The sequence below is a fragment of the Onychostruthus taczanowskii genome, unplaced genomic scaffold, assembly GCF_017590055.1.
Source record: "Onychostruthus taczanowskii isolate IOZ18803 unplaced genomic scaffold, ASM1759005v1 scaffold2, whole genome shotgun sequence".
NCBI classification, from domain to species: Eukaryota; Metazoa; Chordata; class Aves; order Passeriformes; family Passeridae; genus Onychostruthus; species Onychostruthus taczanowskii.
This window is the reverse complement of record NW_024499239.1, coordinates 5090963-5117854: the sequence shown is the minus strand read 5'-3', so window position 1 is coordinate 5117854 and position 26892 is coordinate 5090963. Positions and strand designations below refer to the sequence as shown.

At 36.5% G+C, this 26892-nt stretch overlaps 1 protein-coding gene across 2 annotated transcripts in view; it reads right to left on the bottom strand.

Annotated features, from left to right (window-relative positions):
- Window positions 1-26892, bottom strand: part of CORIN (corin, serine peptidase) — a 133836-nt gene that overhangs the window by 34331 nt on the left and 72613 nt on the right. For both annotated transcript variants that reach the window (XM_041403035.1, XM_041403034.1), the window contains exons 7-16: window positions 26056-26163; window positions 24395-24505; window positions 23720-23836; window positions 20349-20447; window positions 15670-15901; window positions 12293-12438; window positions 11453-11560; window positions 7158-7271; window positions 4636-4746; window positions 3793-3922 (exon numbers count right to left, since the gene is read on the bottom strand). In XM_041403035.1, the coding sequence (XP_041258969.1) occupies window positions 3793-3922; window positions 4636-4746; window positions 7158-7271; window positions 11453-11560; window positions 12293-12438; window positions 15670-15901; window positions 20349-20447; window positions 23720-23836; window positions 24395-24505; window positions 26056-26163 (1276 nt within the window). The remainder of the gene's footprint in view (window positions 1-3792; window positions 3923-4635; window positions 4747-7157; window positions 7272-11452; window positions 11561-12292; window positions 12439-15669; window positions 15902-20348; window positions 20448-23719; window positions 23837-24394; window positions 24506-26055; window positions 26164-26892) is intronic.

The following is a 26892-nucleotide window of genomic DNA, read 5'->3' as shown; positions in this document are numbered from 1 at the left end:
CAAATTATGTGGACTTCCAAGCATATGGAGAGTGGGTTTCTCCAACTGAACATCATGACAAAATACATTCTTCCAACATTCTTCCAATGTTTTGAACCTATATAGTACACCCATCCTCAGCAGCACAACCTCTAGCACGTGCCAGGACAGATGTGACACTGACTGCTGTCCTGTTCTCTACCTGTGTCACCAGGCAAACTAATTGCCAGAGACTGCATTTAAATTCACTGTAGTGAAATCTGGGACTCAGTCAGAAGTCTTTCAATAAACTTATATGTCCTGACATAAAGAGGCAGTCAGATTAGGTGGCATGGTAGTCCCATCTAGTTGTAAACCGTGAAACCTAAAACTTGGGCATTCCCATTAAGCTCTTAGCATTACAAACAAACAAATTTAACATCTTTTGTACTAGAGGAAAACATAAGAACTGCTAAGAATACATGTTGCATAACTTGAGCATCAGCCATCATTAGTCCAAAGCCTTTCAGACAATGCTTGGAACTTGTGGCTTTGTGTGATGTTGCATCATGCATCACACAACACATTCCATGAGCGGTGCTACGAAAAACTGGAAAACCACATCGTCTGTGGAATTATAACTGGCAAACAGCCAGTAAAATTGCTAGCATTTTGTGAAATGGGCAGAATAGAATTAACTTTTCATGCTGATTCAGACTCAAGGTTTATATGTTCCAAACAGACAGACTGCTACTCTGCAAAATGTGTTACCACTGTCTGTTAAATTAACCTAACTTTAACCACTATCACTTCATTATCTTAATTTGTTTTTTTCAGATTAATTTAGCCTAAAGTATTAAAATATGTTCTTTTTAAATAAGTAAAATATCCAAAAGCTGTTAGAACGACACTGCCTTTATATTTTAAACATTTCCACATTATATAGTAATTGGGAGTTTTTATTTGGCAAACAACCAGACAGTTATTAAAAATAGTTTGCAGAGCTTTACAGAAAAAAAAAAAAATTTAAAAGCTACCATTCATTGTAGTTCCTGGTCTAAGGCATTAATAAGTCTTCAGTTTGATATCTCACATGCATTATTTTTTCTCTAAGAATAAACAAGAGAGCTATTAAAGCAAAATCAAATGCTGCTGTAAGTAATTATTAAAGAAATTTGCACAGCCACAAAACTGGGCCGTTCTGCAGTGTGCTCTAATGTGGACAGAATTTGTACATTCACAGCTTTAATTTTCTGAAGGAGTAAAATGAAGTTGTTCCCATTGGGAATACTTGCAGAAAAGCACTGCATAAAACATTTCATATTTATTTAATAATTTTTTTAAAATGTAAAAAGGAGAAATTTTATCATTATTTGAGTTCTGTGCAATATACAGTCTAATTTACCTGCACCCTCAATGGTGAGTAGAAAGAGCTTGTTAAAAACACCAATATTGTCAACCTCACATTCAGCCATTCTTGTTGTAAGTCAAATAAATAATGCATACAGGACATAAATGCCAAGAGAGGAAGTTCATGGCTTCAGATCAGATTACACAGTAGCATGAAACTCCAATTATACAGTCTTCCATTTCACCACACAGAAAGCATTAGCCTCTGTGACATTTTCACTGAATCCCTCTGCAATGTTAACAAAATAATTAAATAGCTATATTGCTCACATTACTCCTTTTGGAAATCAGTTCTGGTAACACATTATAATTTTGGTTTTCTTATGGTTTTTCAAAGTTAATTTACTGTACTTCTGGCAGTGCCACTCCACAAAAACTTGAAGAATAGCTAAGAAAATCAGGCTTCACATGATTGACAAAACTGTGCATTAAGAAAGGAAATACAAACACTGGTCTGGTTTTCTGAAGTACTGCAAGAAAGAATTAGAAAGTAGTACTGGATTCAAACTGAAGTTGTAGACTTCAGATTTAAATTTCCACTGCCCTTGACACAATTGCCTGTCCCTACTAAAAAGATCTTGTAGAAAAAACTGATTTGTAGAATATGCCACACTGTTAGAAAATGGAGTTGTTAGATTTAGGAATCATTTTTGTCTCTTACATTTTTTAAAAGTGTAGGAGTGGTAACACCTGTTAGCAAGCATCAGTGAAAAAGCAGGAAGGTGTAGTTTTCTACTCATGCTGATTTCAGCCTAGGCACCCCTCTGAAAAAGGAGGGAATCAATCAGAGGTGTTGTGATAGTTTAATACATTTTTATTTTCCCAGCAGCAAGCATCATGGGAAAGAGAACCAAATTTTAAGTCAGGACCAATGGTAAGGTGAACATGAGCCAGCAGTGCCCTGGCAGCCAGGAGGGACAACCCTGTCCTGGGGAGCATCAGGCACAGCATCACCAGCTGGGCAAGGGAGGGGATTGTCCTGCTCTGCTCTGAGCTGGGGCAGCCTCATCTTGAATGTTGTGTGCAGTTTTGGGTGCCACAATGTGAGACATTAAACTGTTAGAGAGCGTCCAAAAGATGGCCATGAGGATGGTGATGGAACTAGAAGGGAAGTTGTGTGAGGAGGGTCTGAGGTCACCTGGTTACCTCAGGAGGGTAAGCAGAGGGGCAGACACTGATCTCCTCAGTCTTGTGACCAGTGACAGGACTCAAGGAAATGGTATGAAGCATCAGGGGAAGTTTAGGTTAGGTAGCAGGGAAAGGTTTTTCACCCAGAGTTGGCTGGGCACAGGAACAGGCTCCCCAGGGAAGTGGTCACAGCATCATGCCTGGCTGACTTCAAGAAGCATTTGCACAATGCTCTCAGACACAGGGTGTGATTGTTGGGGTGCCCTGTGCAGGGCCAGGAGTTGGACTCAATGACACTGATGGGTCCCTTCCAACTCAGTATATTTCATGATTCTATAAAGCTTTACTAGGATGCTATATAAAGCTAAAGCATAAAGATAATGCAAATATTATTTAGATACACTAAACTAGATAGAGAAGTATAAAATTGTTGTGTTAGAATGGCAGGCAGTCCAGTTACAGGTCGTCTTCAATTCCGGGCATCCGTCAGAATGGATGTCAAGTATCCCTGCAGTGCAAGACTATGCAGAGTACATTAAGTGCAGACTCCCTAACCCAGGGTCTTTATCCTCCTGTGTACTTTGAGAAAGGTACAAAGGATGTCAGTTTGTGTAGTGGAGAAAAGCAAACAGAAAAGACACCTCTTAATTCACACTGGGAAAAAATAGCCTTATATACCATCAGATTTGCCTCTTCCTAGTAATATTCCTCTGTGAATATCAGGGCAGCTGAAGTTGCTTTTTATCCAACAGTTATATTTTGCATCAGTTTCCCACAATTTAGTGTGCATTCAATAAGACACTTAGAGGCTATTTATTTTTCTGAGTTCCACACAGAAACCCTCTCTTTAACAATTGTTGTTCAGAAATGCCCAAGTTAAATACATCCACTTGTCTAACTTACAGTATTTATTGCAGAGAGCAAATAAATGAAGATGATTTTTCCTGTATTCCCTAAGTATGCTTTAATTCTTTAGGAAGAAACAGAGTATTACATTGCCAAACATTTCTGAGCCTCGGCAATAACTGTAAGTTCAAGTACTGAGCCTGGCAAAACACCATGTCTTTTTAAAACACTCTTAATAACAATCGTGCAATGTTTATAAAGTGGTGAAAGTGCCTAGATTTTAGTGAAATTCTGTTTCTGCCATAGTTCACAAAATTTCATTACCTCTTTTCTCTGTGCACCATTTCCACACTAGGTCTAACATTGCAGTGATCAATCATAGTTCACACCTAACTCCAGCACTCCAGTTGTCCTAAGAAATTCATCAAAGCTACAAACTACTGACCTTACCCTAAACCCATCTGATTGCAGGCCAGTTGGCTTAGGTTTTCTTGCCACTCATCAGCACAAACATGGTTATCAGCAGCTGACCTGTGAACGGTCAGGAGCATCAAGGAATTCCTGTTTTTAGACAGTGTAACTGGAAAGAAAAAAGGAAGAAAACTTCAGTATTATTTCAAATAGTTTTATAGATGGAAAACTGAAAACATACAACTACATTCAAGATTCTTCCAAGTTGCTGGCACTTTTCCTAGCTTTACATGCTGAATAGCTATGCAATTTGAAACCAAGGCAAGTGTGGTTATCAGAACCTTGCTAAGAGTGAACAGCACGAGACACTGAACAGCAAAGGCATTGAGAGGGTAAGAATAAACTCAAATATTTCTAATTCACCAGTACAGATTCACATGGGCTGCTGATAGCCTTACTTTGTATAGCCTTAATCTAGTTAGATAATCTAGATAGAAAGACCATCACCATTTCTTCTCTCTTAATCTGTACATAAAAATTCAGGAACTGCTTTTATCACATGCAAAAAAGATTCTCAAAAGGTCCTTCCAAACCTCAGCATCTTCTCAATCTCTCCTCTGCCCACAATTCCTTCCAGATTACACACATCATCTACACATTTTCTTGCTATACCACTTTTGTTATGTCTCTGCACTGTAACACTTCACACTGAGCTTTTTCTTTCTCTTTTGCCCATTCCTTGCGTGCTTTCCCAACCTCACCTCAGTCTTTTCTTTGCTTATAGAGGGAGCACCTCTCCACCACTGTATTCTGAATTAAATCACCAGTGATTGCTGCCATCACCCAAACAGCACTTTGAGGCACTGCAGAGCAGACACTTACCACAGTCCCATTCATCTGAGCTGTCAGTGCAGTCTGCCTGCCCATCACACCAGAGTTCACGGGGCACACACTCATGGTTGGCACATTCAAGTTCACTCTCGTCACAAAATGCTGCAAAGACAAAAACAGGCTTCCTCCTGAGAAAGACATGATCAAAGTGAAATTCACATTGAGATGAAAAAGAGAGGAGGATGAAGGTAGATACAGATCACATTTATGGAAAAAGTAAGTGAGGCAGATTTGCAACACAATTCAGCATGGATACCACTGATGCAGAAGGTGGTTGCTGCCATGCAGTGACAGAGGGCATTGCGATTCAGAGGGAAGGAAGAGTGTCTACAAATGCAAGATCTGTGATTACTTAGTATCATTTGTGATCTTTTAATATGAAACCTGTCTAAGCCCCTCAGAAGCTGTAAAAGAAAATACTGTTCTGTGCTTTTTAGCTGACTGATCAAAATTTGTTTAGTTCATCATGGTTTTTGAAAAAAATATTTTACCACAATGAATATCTATTTCCTCTTATCCACAGCAATTATATATTATTTTTTGAATTCACCTTTGCTTTTGAAAATTATATATTTGTTTTTATCTCCACTCTAGAGGTAGAGAAGTGCTGTACTGATAGACATATTCCAGTTCACAGCTGGTATCCTTACATATGGATTTCCAGACTCTGTTCAGTACGGGAACCACAAGAGCTTCCATTTGCAAATGACCTTTAGTTTTCCCCCAACAACCTCCCTTTCAAAAGGCAGGTGTGTAGAAGCACAGTACCTCCCTCACTAACACACTTCCAGTTTCTATAAACCTCATCATTAGGGAAGTCTGAGACCTGGGGGAGGGCAGAGAGGGAGAGAATGCATGGAAGGGAGCTGCATTCAGCTGTGCCCTTGTTTGGCTGATGTACAGCACTTTTACTGCCATACAATCCAAGCACTTGCTTGCAACACTAGTACAAAAGGTGTATTCCACGGTGAAAACCATACAGAGATAGAGCAGGCAGTGCTGCCTACCCCTGATCTTTCTAGCTCTGGAATAAAGCATGCAAAACCAGAAAAAGCACTTTAACTCCACCTTCCAGAGAGAGCATAATTCAAAAACTGGAAACTCAGCTGGGAAAACTTTGCTGCCATTTTCGACTATTCAAGCCCCAAATCAAAAGCAGAGATGAAATATGCCCTGATAATTATAAACTAGCTTAACCTTAGCTCTTTGGCAATCTTTTCTCTGTCATGATCCTAATGTGTGATCACAAGTAAATCACTTCAATACCACCTCCACTCTTCAGGTTACAGCACAGAGCTTGGAAGTTAAGTGGCATAAATAATCTTTACAATAAAAAGCAGATTAAGAAATGTTTTGTGGGCTTCAGCTTCCCAAAAAGAAACAAAGTTTGATCCAGCAATACACACAGACCACGGTTCATTTTGGCAAACATATTCAAGACTTCACTTAGCACATAAAATGCTCCTACCAACAGAATTCCAGAGACTCAGGAGCAACTTCTTTTAAATCACAAAATTATATCCAAATATCCCAGCAAAAATGCCAAAATAGCAGGTTTACTCAGAGAAAAGTTTTCAACCAACTTTACGAACCAATGATCCCTCCTTTTTTTGTGCAGACTTTCTCCCAGTACGTCTTTTCTACTTCCTTGTCTTGGGAGCATGCCCACACACCAGGTTTTCTCCAGAGAGGACAATTCAGAGTGCTACTAATATATCAATCAAAGTTGAGCTAACATCCCAAGGCACTCTCAGCTTAGTATGCAGGGTGGGAGCTTGCAAAGCAGCTGCTGTGTGCAGATGTTCCACCACTTCCCATCCCATTCTCAGATGGAAACAGTGGGAACAGAACTGAGGGCAGCCCCCACAGGGAGCAGGGGGCTGCTGCTCCCTGCCAGCACTTTGAACAGACTTGCACTGTGCACATGGACTCTGTGCCCATGCCACCAGTGCACCCTCCTAAGCTCTGCATCTTCATTGTTATCACAGTTTGGATTGTAGAATAAATCTGTGGAGCCAAGTAGGGACACAGAATCTAAGAAATGCCAATTAGGAAAGAAAATAAACAAGGACATTTACCAAAAAACAGATCAGAAGTAAAATGAAGTAGAAATCAAGGAAAAAATGACCAGCTATCAGCTATGTGTGTATGAAATGAAGTTGAGGAAACTTGGGAAGAGAAGTCAAAAATATACAAGGAATAAAATTACAAAGGCACAAGAACAAGGAGGGAGAAAGAGAAAAGAAAAGAAAAAAAAAACAAAAGAAAAAGAAAAAGAGGATGAGAGTGACCAAACAGCCAGCAAGGATCCAAGGATGTGAACAACAAAGGACACAGGATGAGGAAAGAGAGAAATTGGTGCCACAAACCAACTGAAAAGGGAACTGAGGGAATGACTAAGTCTTTCTGCTTATAGAAAGCATAAAACATTTTTACTTTGATTTATTTTGGACCCCAACATCCAAAAATGTGATCAACCTTTTAAGGGAGTAACAAACTGCATGAGTCCTTACAGCAATTCTTTTCATCCATCATGTCAGGGCAGTCTGGGAAACCATCACAGATCATGGTGTGCTTGATGCACAGCTTCTTCAAAGGACACTCCCAAAGACCTCTTTCTCTACAACCTGCAGGCAGAGAAGCACACTTCTGAAATACTTGTATGCAATATTGAATCAACTATTTTCTTCCTTAAAAGTACTGAAACACACAAAATATCTTGACTTGCAATATAAATTTTAGAAGGTACCAAGAATAGTTACCAGTGAAGAAATGGAAATAAGATTGGCATAGTGTACAATGATAAATGGATCTAAATATTATAACACTTCATAATATTTCTGTGCTTTTGAAATAATAATTGTATTATGAGTGTATATTATACATATCTATAATGGTTTAGGCATTAGCTCAATTAGCTCAAAACCCATACACCACTATTCTTGAAATACATTTACTAGTAATATAAGAACTTTTATAATTCTGCAGTCTGTAGAAATTCCTCAGTCTTTCAAAAGCAAATCCTATAAAAGCATGGAATCTCCATGAAACACTGCAGAAATACATACTTTTTTTCTGTCAGTGCTGATGCAGAATCACAATGAAAGGTAGAAAGGGAAGTAATACAAAATTATGTCAAAGTGCTTTGACAGAAAAATTCCTGTTGGTCAGCTAGAGGAAATTAAGAATAGGCCAAGCTACAATTTAGAAAATAGTTTTCTCTTGTTTTATTCCACTTTTTATTTCCATCAATTAATAAAATATTTTATTGTGATATCAGTTTAAATACTTTGACATACTAATGTCCTGCATGACTGATGCTCTGGTTTTATAGGAAGCCATAAATATTACATGTTGTCCTGACTAAGCCAGATATTTGATTGCCTGTTTGGCCTGTTCTACAGATGATACTTTTCATTTTAATCTAAGGGAAAATTCAATTGCTAGCCCTGATGTTCATACATGTAAATAGTTCAGGTATAAATTTAAAAACAGTATTTAAACCAGCACCTCTCTTTGCCTGGACCTGGAACTGGGAAAGCATATCAGCAGTAAGTTACTAAGCAAATGAACTGTTTCCAAGAAATTTTAATTCTGAAGTATATATTTTACAAATATGAACCAGAGAATCCCTACTGGATTAATGGAAAAAATCTACTCAAGTTTTATCTGTACCTGGATGTGTGGGGTGCTTGATTTTGTTTAGATTTGAAAAAACATGTAAATAAATGTTAAAGCCTAGAGAAATAACAAGCCTTAACCTTTGAAACAAATTCCTCATGATCAAATAACTTTCTTGGGTATCACCACTTTCCAGGTCTCCTTCTTGAGAATATTTGTGATGACTATTAATGAAAAAATAATTGAAAAAAAAACCTCTACTTTTATATAGAACAAGGAATGCCATGTTAGGATCTTGATATGAACAAAAATATCTTGATATGAAAAAAAAGCTTAAACTCCCCATAATTTATGAACCTGTCAATTTTTAGCAGTGTTTACAATTCATTAAATACATTTCCTTTTCTCTTCTTCACACATTACAGTGTTACATTGTGAAGTGTACCAGGACTCTCCAAAACTAATCACATAGACAGAGACAATTCCCTATGAAAAATTCACTAGTTACTGAATTCAGTGTTCAAGTACAATGTTTTGTTGGTAGAGATCATCTACCATTTGGAGTATTTATATTTCATCTCTAATTATTTTTGTGACATGCATTTTTAATTCAATGAAAGGGAAGTGAAAACAGAGCTAGGAAAACTTGTCAATATGTACATTACCCCATCACAAAAATACTTTTTGACAAGAGATACGGTTTCATATATGATCTTACCTTCATAACATGAAGGAAGCTACCAATTGTTATCCATATAGACATTTCCCACACAATTATCATTAAATCATTAATGTCAAGACCACCACATTTTTTTTCTCACCTAAAACACTACAGGTAAAAACCCAGATTGCAGAAAATAGTGAAAGACAGTATTGGCTACGAATGTTATGTCCTCAATTTCTTTAGCAGGTGTAGGACCCTCTTCTGCTCCCTGCCAGAGGCATAGCTCAGAAGCCAGCAATTTAATGCATTCAATTACAACCAACTGTATTTAATACCACAAACTCTTGTGACATCTTTCATAATATTTTTTTTTAAAATTACCTTCCCTACACTTTATTGCACTCTGAAGTCTCACTTCCAGTAATCTCAGCCAGATTTTCTCCCCAAATCCCAGTGTAGATGGCACTAAAGTCTGTGGATTTCACTGCAATTGCTTGGCTGAGAGGTCCTCTCACAAAGCCCACGTGAAAGCATGGCAGGCATTGCTGAAAGGAGACAGTGGCTGCTGAATACAGCTCTGCTCTGCAGGGGGAGAGCAACCTCAGTCCCTTTGCATGGTTCTAACTTACATTTTTTTGGCAGAGTAGTCTAAGCATAAGAAATCTGTAGCCAGTCTTTTTCAGCCTCCTTCTGTTCCATGTCTATCATTTAAAGCACTTCAAATACAAGGGTTTCAAATTAAACATTCAGTGTTTTTTTAATGCTAGAAAACCAATTTAAAAGGATAAAGCTAATAAAATTTGAGCTGTGCATTTACACATGGAAAGAGCATCAAGTTTTGATTTTGTCCTGCACACATGGAATATGAGTAAGTTAGAGACAGTTACTCCTGGAGCTCTACAAGGACATTTTGTTCTTCAGTAACAGTATTAGCCCTGGTCAATGTAATGTCACCCTGACAGCAGTAATTTCCTAGCTGATACAGTCTTCCATATTTATAGACTCTGATAAGAATTCTGCTGATTGCTTGTGACATTCTGTCTAGACTTTAGAGAGATCCACTCGAGAAATGAATGTTACATATCAGAACAATATTTCATATGTTAATGTCTAGGAGAATAAAATTATCCTAAAAGACACATAACAATTCGTTTTCTAAGGAGTTCAAAATTGGTGGCAACAAAAAAATATTTGGCAGGGAGGACAATTGAGACAATTGATTCAAAGTAAAGAGATTTCAAACTGAAAGAATCACCATGATCATCAGGTCTGACTTTCCTTTATAACCCAAACAAGAGAATGACCTAATATTAAATCACATTTCAGAGAGCATATCTTTTTTTTTTCCTTTCTTTCTTTTTTACATGGGTGGGGGAAGGGAAAGAAATAAAGAAAGAATAGAGAGTACAAGAATGATCTGGAAATTCCCAGAGACTGAGAATACATCACACACTGCAGGTAAATAAACCCTTGGCTACTGCAAACATTAAAACAATCTGCTTTTTAAAAAGAAGCATTTTATAGGGCTGCCAAGATTGAACTTTAGCTTAGCTTTAGCTTTAGCTTTCTGGTGTTGGGAATTATTTTACTGTCTCCGAGTAGAAATTCTCTTATTGCCACAGTTTTGTTGTTCACATAAACTCTGCTTCCCTCTTAACCCATTCTCAGTTAAAAAAAACCACACAGGTTGTGCACCTTAATCCCGCTCTGCTGCAATGTTTCCCAATCCTTTGCTCATAAGCCTCTTCTCTAAATTCTTAGTGATGTATGATTATTCTCTTTGCCCCGAGGGATGCCAGGCCTGCATGGAGACCTCCCTAAAGGCTACAGCTTAGTCAATTAATAAATATTTAAAACTCCTTTTTCCTTCTGAAACTGTCCTGCCAGCATAGAAGGATACACAGTGACCAATAGATTTCTTGATTATTTCAGGCTTAATATATTCCCTTAAGTTAAAAGTCAAAAGCATCTATACTAAAAGTAAACTCGGAAACATATTGGAGAATAATCTCTGAGGGTTTATGCTTGTACTCGTAACTTGAGATTGACCAATCTGAAAAAAACATGCAGAATCCACTTCAGCAACACAATATATCATAATGACATCTTTTGAGTACATATCCTAAGGAGAACATTATCATGTATAAATTTAAAATTACATTTACAGATTCAAGATTTAATCTGCCAGGAAGTTAGCCCAGTAAAGCCTTCAGCAACATGAAATTAAATTTGTGAAATTTTTTTAGCTTGATTCTTTAAGGAATACTCAAACATCCCAGAGTATGATTATCAGAATCTAAATGATCAGTTATCACAAATTGTATTCATGTTGATTAAGAAGGATGCTTGCTCTAGTATTTTTACTGATACTGTCTTAAAAAAAACCCCAATCCTTTTAACTATACAAAAAAAGGTTGTTCTCCTTCTCTGAACTCTCATGCTGCCAATTCAAATTAATGAAAAACAAAGCTAATTTTCCCGTGCTGCAGCTGTCCTCCATTCCAGCCCATCGCATCTGTTTACCACAGCTGTCCTCGTCACTGTCATCCTCGCAGTCAGCCTGGCCGTCGCACCTCCGGGACGCCAGGACACACCGCCCCGAGCGGCACTGGAAGTGACTGGGTGAGCACTCTGCAGGGACACACAACAGGGACAAACAGCGCTCGTCACACAACGGCTTCATCACAGCATGGGCACTGATTTGTCACCCAGGCTGCTTCAGAAGGGTAAATAACACGGATAGAAGGCTTGTGAGACTGGAAAGATGCATCAGGTGAGACTCTTCATAACTGCACCAGGAACGTGGTGGAGCAACTTTTTCCAGAGCTCTCCCTTCCGTGCTGCCCGCTGTCAAATGTCATTGCTTTGCCAAATCACTGGCATGCAATGTTTAGACCGTGGGTATCAATCTCCTAGCTACTCTTCTCACCACTGTGGTGGTGTATTATGCATTGAAATAAATATAAGAAATCCCCAGGACAAAAAAAAAAAAAAAGAAAAAAAAAAAAAAAGATTGACAATTATGTGTCTATTTCAACTAATGAAAACCAGGTATAACTTTCCACTAATTGACCCTTTCACTGTTTCTGCCTCATCTCACAGTACCATTTTGGGACAAAGGAGTGGAAAGAGTTGGCAGATCTTTAAGGAACTCTTTCATTGAGTGTTAGCAATTCCCTGGAGCAAGAAATCCAGCAAAGAATTCTGACAAGAGACGGCATGGCTGAGTCGAGGAACTCAGTCTGGAATAATTTCCACAGTTTAAATATTATAATTTAAAGGAAAAGTATGAAAAAAACAAACACCAGTGACTTTGAGAACCCATTTAAATCTTTTATTTGCTGTAATATGTGTAGGAGGTACCTTCTACATCTTCATCTGGTGTTAGACAGGTTTGGTTGTCCGAGTTCTCATCTGGAAACTGAGTGCAGTCTGTATCTTCTGGCCACTGCAGACCTACAATCCCAAGCACAGCCTCACAGCGCTCCTTAGACTGTACACACAATGTCCTGAGGAGACAAAGCAGAATTGCACCAAATAACCAAATGAATGGCTTACAAATTCACAGATACTACAGGTTAATAATCCTAGCCAAAGTTAAGCATGAAGATCAAGAAAAGAAATCATTTAAACAGATGTTTTAATATGAAAAAATACATATATCAAAGAATGTTATGGTTGAAACATTAAGTTACCGTTGTGCAGTTATGTTATAAATAGGTTAATAATAACCAAATATAACTGCTTACAAACATGCTCTCCTCTGTAAGAGATGGCAGAGAATGATTTTTAAAAAGCTCTAACTGCTGTCCTTCAGGGAAAAAAAACAAACACATTTTGTATGAGTGAAATGCTACCTCTTTTGATTATGTTACCTCAGGAACCTCAGATTTCTGCATGCCAGAATTTTTGTTTTCCAATGACAAAAAACAAAACCCACAACAAAAATATGCTAATATAGCAGAGACATCTAAGCCACTTCTGTCCTGTATTCTCTGCACACTCAGACCTTTGGTCAAAGCTGACCTTTTCCAAGGTATTGTAAGCCATTTACTTGTCTGTCTGTGGTGAAAGAATTAGAATCTATTTAAACATCAAAGTAGGCATGGACTAATATTACCAATGCCTTATCACAGATGAAGAATAATGTTCAGAAATTGAAAACATACTTGATACAGCAATGAATAATATAAATAACAATAAGTTAAGTTTCTTCCAAAAAATCTCTTACTTGTCTTTTTCTAATTTGAATCAAACTTTATGAAGATTGTTACAGTTAAACAAAGCCTGACAGCCAAACTAACATAAAGACAACAAAAAGCCTTGCAAAGCAGGGACAGCTGCTTTATATAGGGGGAGTAGAATTAAAATAATTTACTTGTACCACCTGGAATGAGAAAACAGATCCATGTGCTTGTATTAAAAAAATCTAATGCATCTCTGAAGGTTTATACTATAGTAGATGCAGAATTATAATATTATTGTGCAATTCATAGTTGGAAAGTACACTTTGACTTAAAAAGTGCAAACCTGAAAAACTGCATTAGCTGAGTTCAGTTTCATATTTACAGGAAAAGACAGGTAAAACAAGACATATGTCCTGTTAAGTTCAATTAATCACTTATATATTTGAACAAGAGGGCAGTTATTTTGAAAGTCAGCAGCAGATTCTCAGAATATAATTTCTGTTCTGACAGTGTAACATTTTCTCTTCTCAGAGCTTCAAATTGTAAAGTAGATATACATTTATACTGAAATGTCAAATTTATTTAATTTTTATTGGTTTGAGCTTATTTTTGTTTTCATTTCTAAAACATTTTTAGGTTTTTACATTATACAGGTATCTGAAATTCTCTCTAAAATGTTATTGTTAAGCAGATACTACAGATCTAGTGGCACCTACAAAAGTGCCCCTTCCTGATAAAAACATTCTGTATCTGTGACCTAACATAAGAGTGAAACCTAAAAACTATCATAAAAGTAGAGTTTTGAATGCTACGATTTAAAGTTTTATGTCGCATATTCAATTTGGTCTAAATCTGATGTTACCCAGTTTTGAGCAGGCAGTTGGACCAGATGACTTCCAGAGGTTCCTATCAAATTTAATTGTTCTGTGCTTTCTATAAGTTCCCCTTCATCTGTATAATACTTTAAATTGGAAGACTATTCAACTGTATCATGACACTTCCTAAAATCTGTTAGCTAGATATGATGGTAAAAAGCCTACAATTTAACTTACATCCCTCTACATGAGAATAAATGAATCCCATTTTTATTTATTTACTGGTTTCTTTAAAAAAAAACAAAAACAAACCAAACAAACAAAAAAAAAAACAAACATACACACAAAAAAACCCCAAAAAAAACAAAACAAACAACAACAAAAAAAAAAAAAAAAAAAAAAAAAAAAACCCAACCCTTGATTTTCAAACCAGGAAGCCTGACACAGAGCTTACATAAACTCTCTTACATAAACCTCTCTGTAACTCTGAAGCTATTCTGTATACAATATTTTCTTTCCCATTAGGTTCCTATGTGAGAATTTAACAATATATTCATAAGTTTCCTTGTGGTTCACTCTTACCTTGCACTAAGAAGCAATCACTAGATAAAGAAATGTTATCTATTTGCCAACAGTATCACGTGATAAGAAATTTTAGGATGTGTACTGCAATTTTTCATGCACTTGTCTTTCAAACACAAGGTGTTAATCGATCAATATTGTCAAGGTAGGCCAAATAAAAGAGGCAGAAATACAGAATGAGAGGGCTCTAGCAGCCAGTAGGTCAAAGGGCTCTCCTGTTGGTCAAGTTTATTAGATCTCCTAACATGCAACAGCTGCTGCTGAGAAAGCCATGAGATCTACAGAACACAGTCTCTTTAGAACAAATACAGGCATAACCTTAAAAAGCACAGTGATGTTACTCAGTGAGGATGGTGGAATAGTTACTCTGACATGCAGGAAACCTAAGTTGGCCTGGAATTCAGAATGATGTGGCACTCCTAATTTAGAAAAGTAAACATTCATTAAAATCTCAGGTTTTGTTGAGCATTTGGATAGGGCTTTGCATCAAGTAATGTACTAATACAAAGAGCTATACAGAATGCTAATGTTCCAAATTACATTAATTGATTCCATGTTTAAACACCCTTGATAGTGGCGCAATTCTAATCAAACACACAGAAGTGGAAAATACTTCATACAAAGCTCACAGCACCCTTCCTGTCACCCTGCTCAGTAGTGGAGTGAGCAGATTCACAGTGCCCTGGGTGAAAAACTGAAGGGTCCTGGCAAACAGGGCTGCATCTGGCTGCTGACTGGTCACCTGTGCTGCACCTCTGGGTTCAGCTGCAGAGCCTGTTCTGCTCAGAACATCCATCAGTGGGCTGGGTGCAGCAGTTCAGTGCATCATTAGCAAGCTTGCTGATTATACAAAACCTAGAGATGGTGTTGACTCTGTTGACTCTCAAGGGATAAGAGGCCTCTGCACTGGACAGTCATCAAGGACATGAAATTTAACAAGAACAAATGCCTGATCCTGCACCGAGGATGGAGTAGCACTAGGCACAAATTGGAGAGCAGCCCTCCAAAGAGGGACCTGGGCATGCTGGTCAGCACTAGCCTTTTCCTGTTGAATTCCAAAGCAAAATTTTTGGCGTTTTCAATGAAAGCACAAAATTGGGAAAAACTACTATGACAGACAGTCAAGAATTAAATGAAATATGGTTTAGTATAGTACCTGCAAGGTGGGATCCGCTGATTTGTATGGGGGTCACATTTTGGTACTAAGATTGTACAGGCAAAAAACATCAGGTACTTGTAGCAGTTGGTCTGAACCAAAGCTGGGAAAAGGGAGGACTCCCAGCTGATAGAGGCTTCCTTCTGTGTCCTGTGGCCCAGGTAGTTTGGGTAATAAGTATAGTTGTAAGGCAAGTTCATACAAAGTTCCAGAGTAATTGGTTCACACTGGCCTTTCAGGGAAAGAAAACAAACAGAACCACAAATGGTGAGAGATTAAATTAAATACAGAAGAAATAATTCCATACTTATTTAACAAATTTATCAGTCAGGGGATAACCTCTCAGGCTTGAGAAACTACAAGAGCTAGAGACCCCTTACAAGCCTTTTCATAGCAGTAAAGGTGGGTTTGAGTCCTGCCTACCTCGTAACCCATTAAGATACTTTTATTTCCTTATTAATATACATTGACTTTCTGAGCAATATCTTAACTTTAAGGTGGTACAATAAACCACCCTTAAACCAGTACAGTTTGCACTGTACAGCAACAGCAACACACTGGTGTACCTGCTATGCTACCATGACACACCTCACACTGACAGAGCAATTGCCAAAATTAGGAAGACAGAAATCATCGGATACTTTGGGTTAGAAAGGATCTCGGGAGATCTCTGCTCCAATGCCCTGATCAAAGCAGGTCAGCTCTGAGGACTGATCAGCTTTCTCAAGGCTTTAGATAGTCAGGTCATAAAAAATCTCCAGTGACAGAGACTGCACAATTTCACCAGAAGCCAGGAGTTGCTTTTAATTCTTTTCCTTGTTTACCAAGATCTGAAGGAGGGGAAAATTAGGTTATGTATTGCACAAGCACTGAGCAAGAGACAGTCTATGCTAATAATTTAATTTGAGTAAGACATAATTAATAACAAATTAGAATGATAAGCAAAGACAAAACAGATGCAACAGCTACAAGTCCATATAATTATATATATTATAGCTACATACAAAAATATTCCAACTTTTGGGAGTTTATCACAACAAATTTTGAACTAGCCAAGTATTTTGGATTTCTAAAAATTGTATAGCTTTGTATTTCTTCTCACTCTGGTAATCAGAAATATTTATTTTTCAATTTTCCACCATAACAGAAAACTACAGACAGAATTTCACTTCAACTCAGACTGAAATTCAACTTTTTATTTAGCAATGAGATGATTGTGAAATTATTTAAACTTATTTACTCTGGATATATTTGGAAAGTTTTCCACAAAAAAGTATACAATTCAAAAGTTTAAAAATGCATATATTTGCCTATTCTGGGAGCAATTACACCTTAATATGATTAATACTCTCTGTTAGCTAGTTGCTAGCATCCGTTGCTAGTACAGTGTGAGAACTGTGTCATCCCATAGCTGTATCTTTGAGAGAAGTTGCAAGAAGAGCCAACAGCAGTTAATTATTCAGCTAATCAGCAAAACTGGGTATTCTTTCTTGATCTGGCATTTGGTGTTTTATCTTGTTTTACTATTTACGTCCAATCTGATGATCACAAAGCCCATTTTACATCCACCTTTTCCTCGCACACTACCAATACTGAACTGTTTCTGTTGTCTCAAACCACTTAGTCACATCTTTGGGACACATGAGGTTCAATGACTTTAACAACTCTCCTCACGTTACTGCCATTTCTTTTCCTTCATGATGAACAACCCCTTGTCCTTCCACACTTTTGCCTGAGATGCTCAGATCAGTTTGGGCTCATCTTTTGATCATGGCCAGTAAACATCTTTCTTTGATGTGTACAGAACTTTACATATTCACCAGTATGGTTTCAGGATGACCACAAAAGTACATGCAATATTGTAAGTGATTGTATAACATAATATTACTCAAGACTAAAGGGTTGAAATGCACATATACCATCCTCTTTTATTGCGCCTCGTATTTATATGGGTTTAAAGGAATTCTGGAAGAAAATCTAGTCTACTGAAATGCTGCTGGAGGATAGCTCTTTACACGTTTTCAATGTGATTATAATTTTCACACTGTGTTTAGAAAGCTTCCATTACACTATGTGCAAAAGTGTCACTGTAGGTTTGAAAATAATAACATTGACTCTCACACGCAATTCCCAACAATCCAGAGAGTAATGCACAGAACATATGGTCCAGGGGAACACCTGACTCATTTTAAGTAACCCAAATGTTAGTCTTTCCTTCTGAGTCTGTCCTACAGCTTAAGAGGTCCTGCTATTCCTTATCTATAATACATGTGCGTCCAGCCTAAGGAGTAAGGAACAAGGAATAAAATTCATTGCATCTTTCATCCTGAATTAAGAGAAGAAAGAAGTCAAAACAAACAAAATAAAAGTAAAAAAACCCAACCCACAAACAAAAACAACAATCAAAAAAAACCCCCAAAACCCCAAAACAAAAAAAAACCCCAAGCCAACAACAACAAAAAAGCCACCACAAACCAAGACATTAACACATAGACTATGCCTGGATTTAAGATCTCTATCCATTGGAGTCTCTCACTCTGGGCAATCTGTGTCCAGTCACACTTGCAGTAAAAAAAGTGCTTATCATCACAGTTTCATTATGCTCCTGTGTTTTATTTTGTGCCAATTGCCTCTGATCCTGTTACTGAGCTCTGGCTTCTTTACTCTCTCCCTTCAGATAGCCATTCTGTTATCTTAAACATATTGTAAATACAATATACAATTGTAATGCCAGCCTAAACTAATCTGACATTATCACATTTGGGAGACATCCATCACATTCAATACTGGGAAATGTGGCCTACACCTTGGAATTTTTCAACCAGATAGTAATCTGGGCCAAGAAGTACTGCTTTGTCAAAACTGAAATTTTTCATGAGAATTTTTATGTCTCACCAAAGATGAAATAACTCAGGTCAAAATATGAACAACAAAAATAATATGAGAAAAAGACAATAGTACTTCCAGATGTTATGCAAGAACAATCTCTCCCAAACTGTCTTGCTGTTCCATTGTGTATAAACAATTAAATATTCACTGGACTAGAAAGAGACAAAGTGAGATGATCCAGAAGACTAGTTCAAACTATGCATTACTCCTGCTAAGAACTACAGACAGTTGCCCATAATATATTGAGGAAACGTCTTCACTAAAAAGCTCTTGGGTTTCTCATAATATGGCACTGGAACAATGTTTTACAATTCAAATATTACACGTCAAAAATCATAGAATCAAAGAGTGGTTTGGGTTGGAAGGAACCTTAAGGATCATCTTTAATGGGAGATCCTATTGCTCTTAGCAGTTAATGGGCAGGTGTAAATCACATGGAACCAGACCCTTTGGAGCAGCAGGGATAGGATAAGAGGCAAAAGACATTAAAGAATTCCAATGATTTATATGAAAACACGTTTTTAGAATGGAAGTTCTCTAGCAATAAAACAGATCTCTCACAAAGATTGTGGAATCTCTGTCCTTAAGGATAGAGTTGCTCAGCTGCACAAGATCTGTATGGGCAACATAACTTAATTGGCACTGATTTGATCAGGGGTTTTGGCTTGTTACCAAAGGTGTTACCTGGCTTCCTTCTAATGATAAACATGGTACATGAGATTATTCCTTTACAAAAATGTAGGCAAAGCCATGACAGAAGCATATGTAAAGCATTTATACCCTATAAAGTGTATTATAGCTTTACTTTAGCAGCATCTAAAGGCCGCAGCATGAGTGGTGTCCGTCTCAAACACTTGAAGGTGATAGTCAAAACTCTAGAGAGAATATGGAGTTTGGACTAGTTGACCTTCCCGTGTCCATTCTATTCTAAATGGAATGACATTATCCACACAAGCTACCATATAGTATCTTGCAGAGAGCACAAAGCAATTACACATGAATAATGTAAAAATAAACTGTAAGTGAAGCCAAGTCTGTCCATCTGTCAATGTGACCTGAATTGATGTGACTGTATTAACACAACACTAAGTTTTAACTAATTTTGAGTAATTTTTCATACAGTTCTGCCCCACTTTCAAAACACAGACAAGTATATTTCTATTGATTTCCTGTTCACATAGCACAATTGAGAAAAGCAGCTATTCAGACACAAGTGCACAACTGGGACAGGAACCTTGCATGGAGTGGTATAGTGCAGCGCACAGCTATGAGGACACACAGAGCTGAAGACCCTGATCCTCTACTGTTTGTATTGGTCAAAAGTATAATTAGTTTTTACAGTTTGAATACCAAAATCGTTCCTTCATAAACGTCTGAGAGTTCTCCAGACTACTAAATACTGTAACATGGGGTTCTTTATATTGTGAAAATAAATCTGCTTTACACTTTAAAGTAGACACTGCTGTCTACTTTACATAGACACTGAATGCCATTAAATGCTAATAGAAAGTGAAATGGTAAACACCCATGCAGAAAATATAAAATTTCACAGAAGAGAAAATTAAAATACCTCAATGTCAAATGTTATAAATCCTAGTACCTCAATAATCAAGAGCTTTGATGACATATTTGCTTCATATGAAGACATATTGCCCTTTTCAAAGCTTAGTCACCAGACATCTATATTAGCTAGAAAATTACAGTATTACTTACTGTGTTCTACTCTGCATCCTCATTATAAACTAGAACACCCTAAAAGAGTAACAGTATGAAGCACATGACCTACTTACTGCAGTTTGTCTGGCTGTTTCTCATCTCACAGGGAGAAGCTCCACAGGGATCAGGGCAGGAAGAGCACCTCTGGTCTCCCTCCTGACAGAGGGTTTGATCTGATGGAAGTAGAAAAGTACTTTTCAAATTATTTACCAGACTAATGAAAATGACTGGAGCATAATGAGAAAGTACAGTGTTTACATAAAAATTAAGTATTTCCTTTACATATTTCAGTAAGTACCCAGCAGCATTTCAAGCGCAGTAAGGAAGAAAAGTGTGCAACACTGCTCAGTTCCCACTTTTCTTACCCCTCTGTTCAATATAAAAAATTATATTCCAGTTTCTGAATGAGATGCATGGATCTCTGAAAGATATTTACCATGCAGAATATTAAAAGTCATGCAAATTACATTTCAAAAAGAACAATAGGTCCTAGCTGAAAGAGAACATTGTCTGGGAATTATTCTTCAATGCGACTCAGATGATCTGCTTCTCATCTTATGATTGTTTTGGTTGACAATAAAAGACATCCTGAAGAAAGGTCAGAGATGAAGACTAATTGTCCTCACTTGAGTGGTTAAAAAACAACAGAAAGAACTCCAAAAATGCTATGGTCCTAATGATGGACTTCAGAATAAATAAAACCAACACTTCATCAAAAGTTTCTGAACTACTTGAGTAGTTACTTTATCCGACAAATCCCTGGACTTCTCTCTCTCATAGTTGTGCTAGCTCCTTTCCAAACCATTAAATTCTCTCTTCCATGTGTAAAATGAGTCATTTAGTTTACTATTCTGTAAGGAGAGACTAAATAAATGGTGTTCATCATCTTATCCTGTTCAAAAGCTTATTGCCCTGATTGCTTAGTATTTGTACTGCACTACTGCCCATGAACCTTAATCATTCATCCCTCCATTGGACATACAGAAGGTGCTGAAGAAAGATCTAGTTTCAATAACCTTGACAACAATCTTGTCTAAAGGAACTGATTATACAGTCATATCTATCATAATTATGTGGATTTACTTCCATTCATACATGTTATATATTGAAGCAAAAGAGGTAATTTCTTTGCTATAGTGATTGACAATCTTATTTTACAGCTGCATCTGACTGGAAAATGGAACTTGAAAGGCAGGAAAAGCCTTTTGACTTCTAAAGCTATCCCAAATATTTACATTAAAATTATTTTTAAAGTTTGCTCCAACTCCTTCCTATATTTTCAAAATCCCTGTGCTACAAGGTAGATTCTTTTGATCCTGGCACAAATAATGCTGAATTTCTACAAACACACTGTACCCTGTCTTTTGAAGAGATCACAGAAACAGTTGTGAATACATCCATATTAGATTTCTATTGTCACAAAATGAATGAGAGCAGTACTCATAGACAGATGCCATACCTTAAATTTCCTTAAGGCATGCAGTGAAGGAGACCACTTTTCTCATCCAGGTAGAGATGAAGCAACAGTCAATGGTAATATCTGAATGTATGTACTGCTAATGGGACACAAGATCCCTGTACCCTTTTATAGGCAGGGTGAAGTCACTACACCCTGAGCTGAAATTTCTATGCTGATTTCTCACATTCACTGTGTTTGTAACAAAACCAGTACTCCAGACTCCATTAGCCCTAACTACACTGACTCTGACAGACATATCCAAATTTTTTATATTTGATTTGTAGAGCAGAAAAGTCCTTGTAAATGTCCTACGACATTTTTTGCAGTTGCTGAAAACAACAAAATATATAAGAAATACAATAGTAAGTTACAAACAAGAATTCTGCCTTGGTTTTACATGGACTTTGCAAGGAACTAAAGATTAATGAAATCTAAATTCTGCCAAAATATTCACATGCAAATTAGGGTGGATGGGATATGGTTGCCTAAAGAAAGAATTTTTTCTCTACACAATACTGCAATATACTGGATAGAACTTTTGCACATTGAAGAATTAATAATAAAAATTAGGAAAATGTTTGTATTTAAAAGCTCTGCAGTTCAATGCCAAGCAGAAAAGATCTTTTATCATGTAGTGAGATCACTGAATACTTAATTATCATCCCGTATTACTTGGGATTGAATATTTTAACCTATACCTACTCATCACACCAAAAAAAGATTTTTAACCATTGCTTCAACATCAAAAGGGGAAAAAAGAGGCAGTGAAAACAAAATACATCACTGACTTCTAGCCCACATCATGTAAGAAAAAGGGAGGATAAAACAATTCATAGGCTAAGACTGAGACTGGACATCAAGAAAGAAGAATAAAAGGTGAACATTTTGTGAAAGGGTACAGTCAGAACTGAGGAGAAAACTTGTTTCTGGGTTTTAAGATTGCCACAGTCAGAACGAGAAGATATTTCATGCAAGACTTTTTTATAATGTCAACATTAAAAGTGAGGAAAAATAATGATAATTTGTATGTTTCAGCTTCTCAGATATGTTTGGAATGAAAGTACTTAAATTGGAGTAGGAAAATCCCAAGAATTTTCTGTGAAAAGAAGGGACTGAGTGACATGCTTATGAAAGGATTTATTTTAGGGTTTCCTAAAGAAAAAAGGCTTATATAATCACACTGTGTATCTATTTTATGATAACAGGTCTTGTCTACTCTAATAACTATTAAATAGCCTGTCCTATTACCACTACACTTGCCAAGGGTAGCTTTCTGCATAAGGTTAACTATTTTAATTTCTTTAAAATAAGATTAATTTTTAAAAGACATTAATAATTCTTGCATTAAAGAAAGGCTGCAATCTGAACCTATATCTTACCAGGAATAAGAGAATTACAGGTGAAAAATACCTTCAAATTTTGAAATCATCATAACATAACAACATTGCTTTCTGACTGTCTTTGGAAAACCGTGTTCTGGGGCTCAAGCCATTGCTTAGTTTCCTCTTCTCTCATAAAGTCCACAATAAGACAGCTATCAAGTAACTGTGAAAACTTATGCTCTCATAAATTTTCTCTTAGTTACACTAAATCATTAGTTTACTTATTAAAACATTCTTTCTCTGATTCCCAAGTTCTGATAAAGAAATTGATTTTAATGAGAAAATTCCTGCTCAAATGACACCAATTCCTGTAATAGTAGATTCTCATTGCTCCAAACAATGTATTTCAAGTAACAGCTAATTATATCAGATAACTAAATACTGTGCTAAATATCACCCCCACTACTTCAACTTTTATAATAATTTTAAGTATTAAAAGAAGTCTGCTTACAAATGTCTGTGTGAAAGCACACACCAACCAGCCTTAGCAAGTGTTATTTGAAAGATGAACAAAGTCATTTGTCAGACAGCTTTAGCTAAAGGCACTGTGGAACACAGCAGTCAAGGGTAGGTTTAGCAAGAGTAAAATGAAGCATATCCTTACTTTCACTGCAGTTTTCTTCATCACTTCCATCTTTACAATCATTATCTCCATCACACTGGAATGCACTAGGAATGCACTGCCCATTTCTGCACTCCACCAGACCCTGACTGTGACATGCTAGAGGGAAAAAAATATTAAAAAACAATATTCCGATCAATGAGCTCAGTGAAGCCCTGCATTCTATTTGAATATCACACTGAAGTTATTTTAGGAGGAGCTGATAACACTGCTTAGCACTGGAGGTCAGGAGGCATTTCTCATTATTTGTCAGCTAATTTTTCAATAGCTGCACTGATCTTTACCTACAGAGACTGAAACTATAAATGTCAGGTATTAGCAACAGCCTGAGAAGAAGTCTTACCTTCCCCAATGAAAAAAATGCACGTAATTTTTACTCATTGGTGGGAACATTACAATTAACAAAATACTAATTCTGTAATTAACAAGAAGCTCTAACACAAAGCAATGCTTTACTTTTTAACAAAGGCAACAAATATTTAATTTGCTGCTTCTGTCTACTGAAAACAGACATTTTTCAAGTGTGAACTTCTGCAATAAAATTAGTTTATAGTTTTGCCTTACAATTAAGTAATTAAGTACACTAGTTATCTTGCTTTTTTTTTTTTTTTAGTTTTTAAAGAAAGAAAAAATAATTTAGAGATTAAGGGAACTTACAGCAATTGATCTCATCTGATTTGTCTACACAGTCATGGTCACCATCACATACCCAATCAGCTGTTATACATCTCCCATCTCCACACTGGTGATGTGTCACTGGATTGCAATCTACATAAAATGCGTATTTGAGGAAAAAAAAAAAGGATGCTAAGTTACCATTTGTATATTTTATATTACTAATCAATTGTTCTATGCTTATTAGCTAATTTTCTTATTAATGAACCATTTTAAATTAATAAATTATATTAAGAAAATTTTTGTATCTGCAGACTTTTTTGCAGATGGTAGTTACATATATTCTTAATTGTACTGCCTGTATAGTGATGCAGTCATTCCTTCTCCCTGGTGCACAGCTGGGACTATTTGTAAATAAACTAGTTTCTAAGATTTGTTAAACCAATCAGAAGATCTGGCTTACCACCTCAGGGACTGCTTTTCAGTTAACCAACATTTTCAGTAACCATCAGAGAAAATAATTTCCTTCATTTATCTTTTTACTAAGACATTTAAAAAATATTTCTTAACTTCAGAAACTATATTTTTTGCACGTACTTGGAATTTTCCGTAAGAATTATCTACAAAGAAATTATTCCAATTGCCATCATACTCTTTATACCTGAATGCACAAAGAGCATTCTATTGAGCACACTGACTTTACATGAAAATAGAGAGAACAGACATAGTCCACTCCTCCAGATCAGCTATGAAAACCAATTATAGCATGTACAAAAACTTAGATTTTAAAAATTGTAAACAAAAAAACCCCTATGTCAAGGTACGAAAGACAGGGGACAGATCAACATTTAGAAAAACATAATCATCTTTAAACTGAGATTATTTATGAAAAAGGACCCCCTAAATAACGAAAACTGACAAGAAAATATTGAAAAGTCTTAAGAGTGTGCTTAATTTGAAGAAATAAAAAAAAAAAAACTCAGACAAAAATGTGCCTTGATTTTCAGTTTTTATATTCTTTGTGTTCTTTCTTAAAGCAAAAGGAAAAAAGAGAGAAACAATATTTTAACTGTTTAAAATTATTTTAGAAAACTTAATTTTTCTCAGGTGTAGTAACAGGACCAAATGTTAGTAAAAATAAGGCCTTCTGAGTTTCCAAATAGTTACATGCTAAGATTATTATTTTTTAATGTCAAAACCCCATTGTTTCTCCTATGGAAGTTTAGTGTAGGTAGATAAATACAGCAGGTAGGTAAGTGTCATGAGAACATGGAAAGTTGATTGACAAGACAATTCGAAAGAAAAAGAATTTGATAATCAAAACATACAACTTCACTATCAATCTTATGTAAAAACAGCTCAGCTATAAAACAGTTGGCACCACTAGTGCCCTCATATAGTTTGCTTTACTCTCAGTTAAATACAGTCAAACTAGCAAAGAAGCATCTTTTGGAATTAGTTTAAAGCAAATTGAAAATAGCAGTATTTCTTATAAATACCAAACTCTTCAAGATTTGGATTGACCCAGAACTCTCCCTTAAACCCTTTCCAATTTCATACAGAATCTGTGAGCTGTTTACACTTTGTTCAAATACAGTAAGAGCAGGGTACATTAGTCTTTCAGTAGTTCTAGGAAAAGGTTTACTGGCTTAGGCAGTCCTGATATATTAAAGACTTTAGAAAAGCACATAACTTTCATTTACCACAATTTTGCTCATCACTAAGGTCTCCACAGTCATCGTATCCATCACAAACAAAGGTATAATTGAGGCATTTTCCCGTCTCGCAGCGAAATACATCAGTGCTGCAATCTACAAAACAAAGCACGTAAGATGTTAAGGCTGAATTGGAACATTCATATAAACTATGAACCCTGAAATGTACTGACTGCACACAAGATTATCTGAAGATACCTTACAGCTTATGGCTCTGCATTAATACCAATTTATTGTGTACCAATTTATAAGAAGCTAATCTGGAAGAATATGAAAAATAAAAAGCCATTTTTAGAAATTTTTACACTCTCCCTACCAGGTGTTTTTTTGATCAATGCCATAAGGAGAGAGTGCTCTGGTTGCACATAGGGACCTAAATGTTTAATTAATTTATACATACAAAGTTCTCAAGAAATGTTGTAGTCTTCACAATTGCAGATTACTAGGAAAATCCTGAGTATCTGACGTGGCTGTTAAGTGGAGATGAAGATTCTAACAGCAAAATCAAGATCCCTAGACCCTGCTTTTGAGCCTGCCTTTGGTCTTACAATGGTTTCAAATGAGCTTTATGCTTAACACAGTTTGGACCTCAAATTTGGCCTGGTGCCTTCTCATCAAGGAATTCTTACTGTCAGCCCTAAGTGGGTTTAACATTTTTTTATGACTGGATGCATCAGTAAAGCCTGCCAGATTTTCTCTGAGAATAACCATAATACTTGAATAATATCAGGTTCAATAAAAACATGGAATATTTGTTGTAGTTAAGCGGGTTGAAGAGAAATTATGGTTTGTGGTATCTGGTCCCATCAGTAATAACTTTTGATT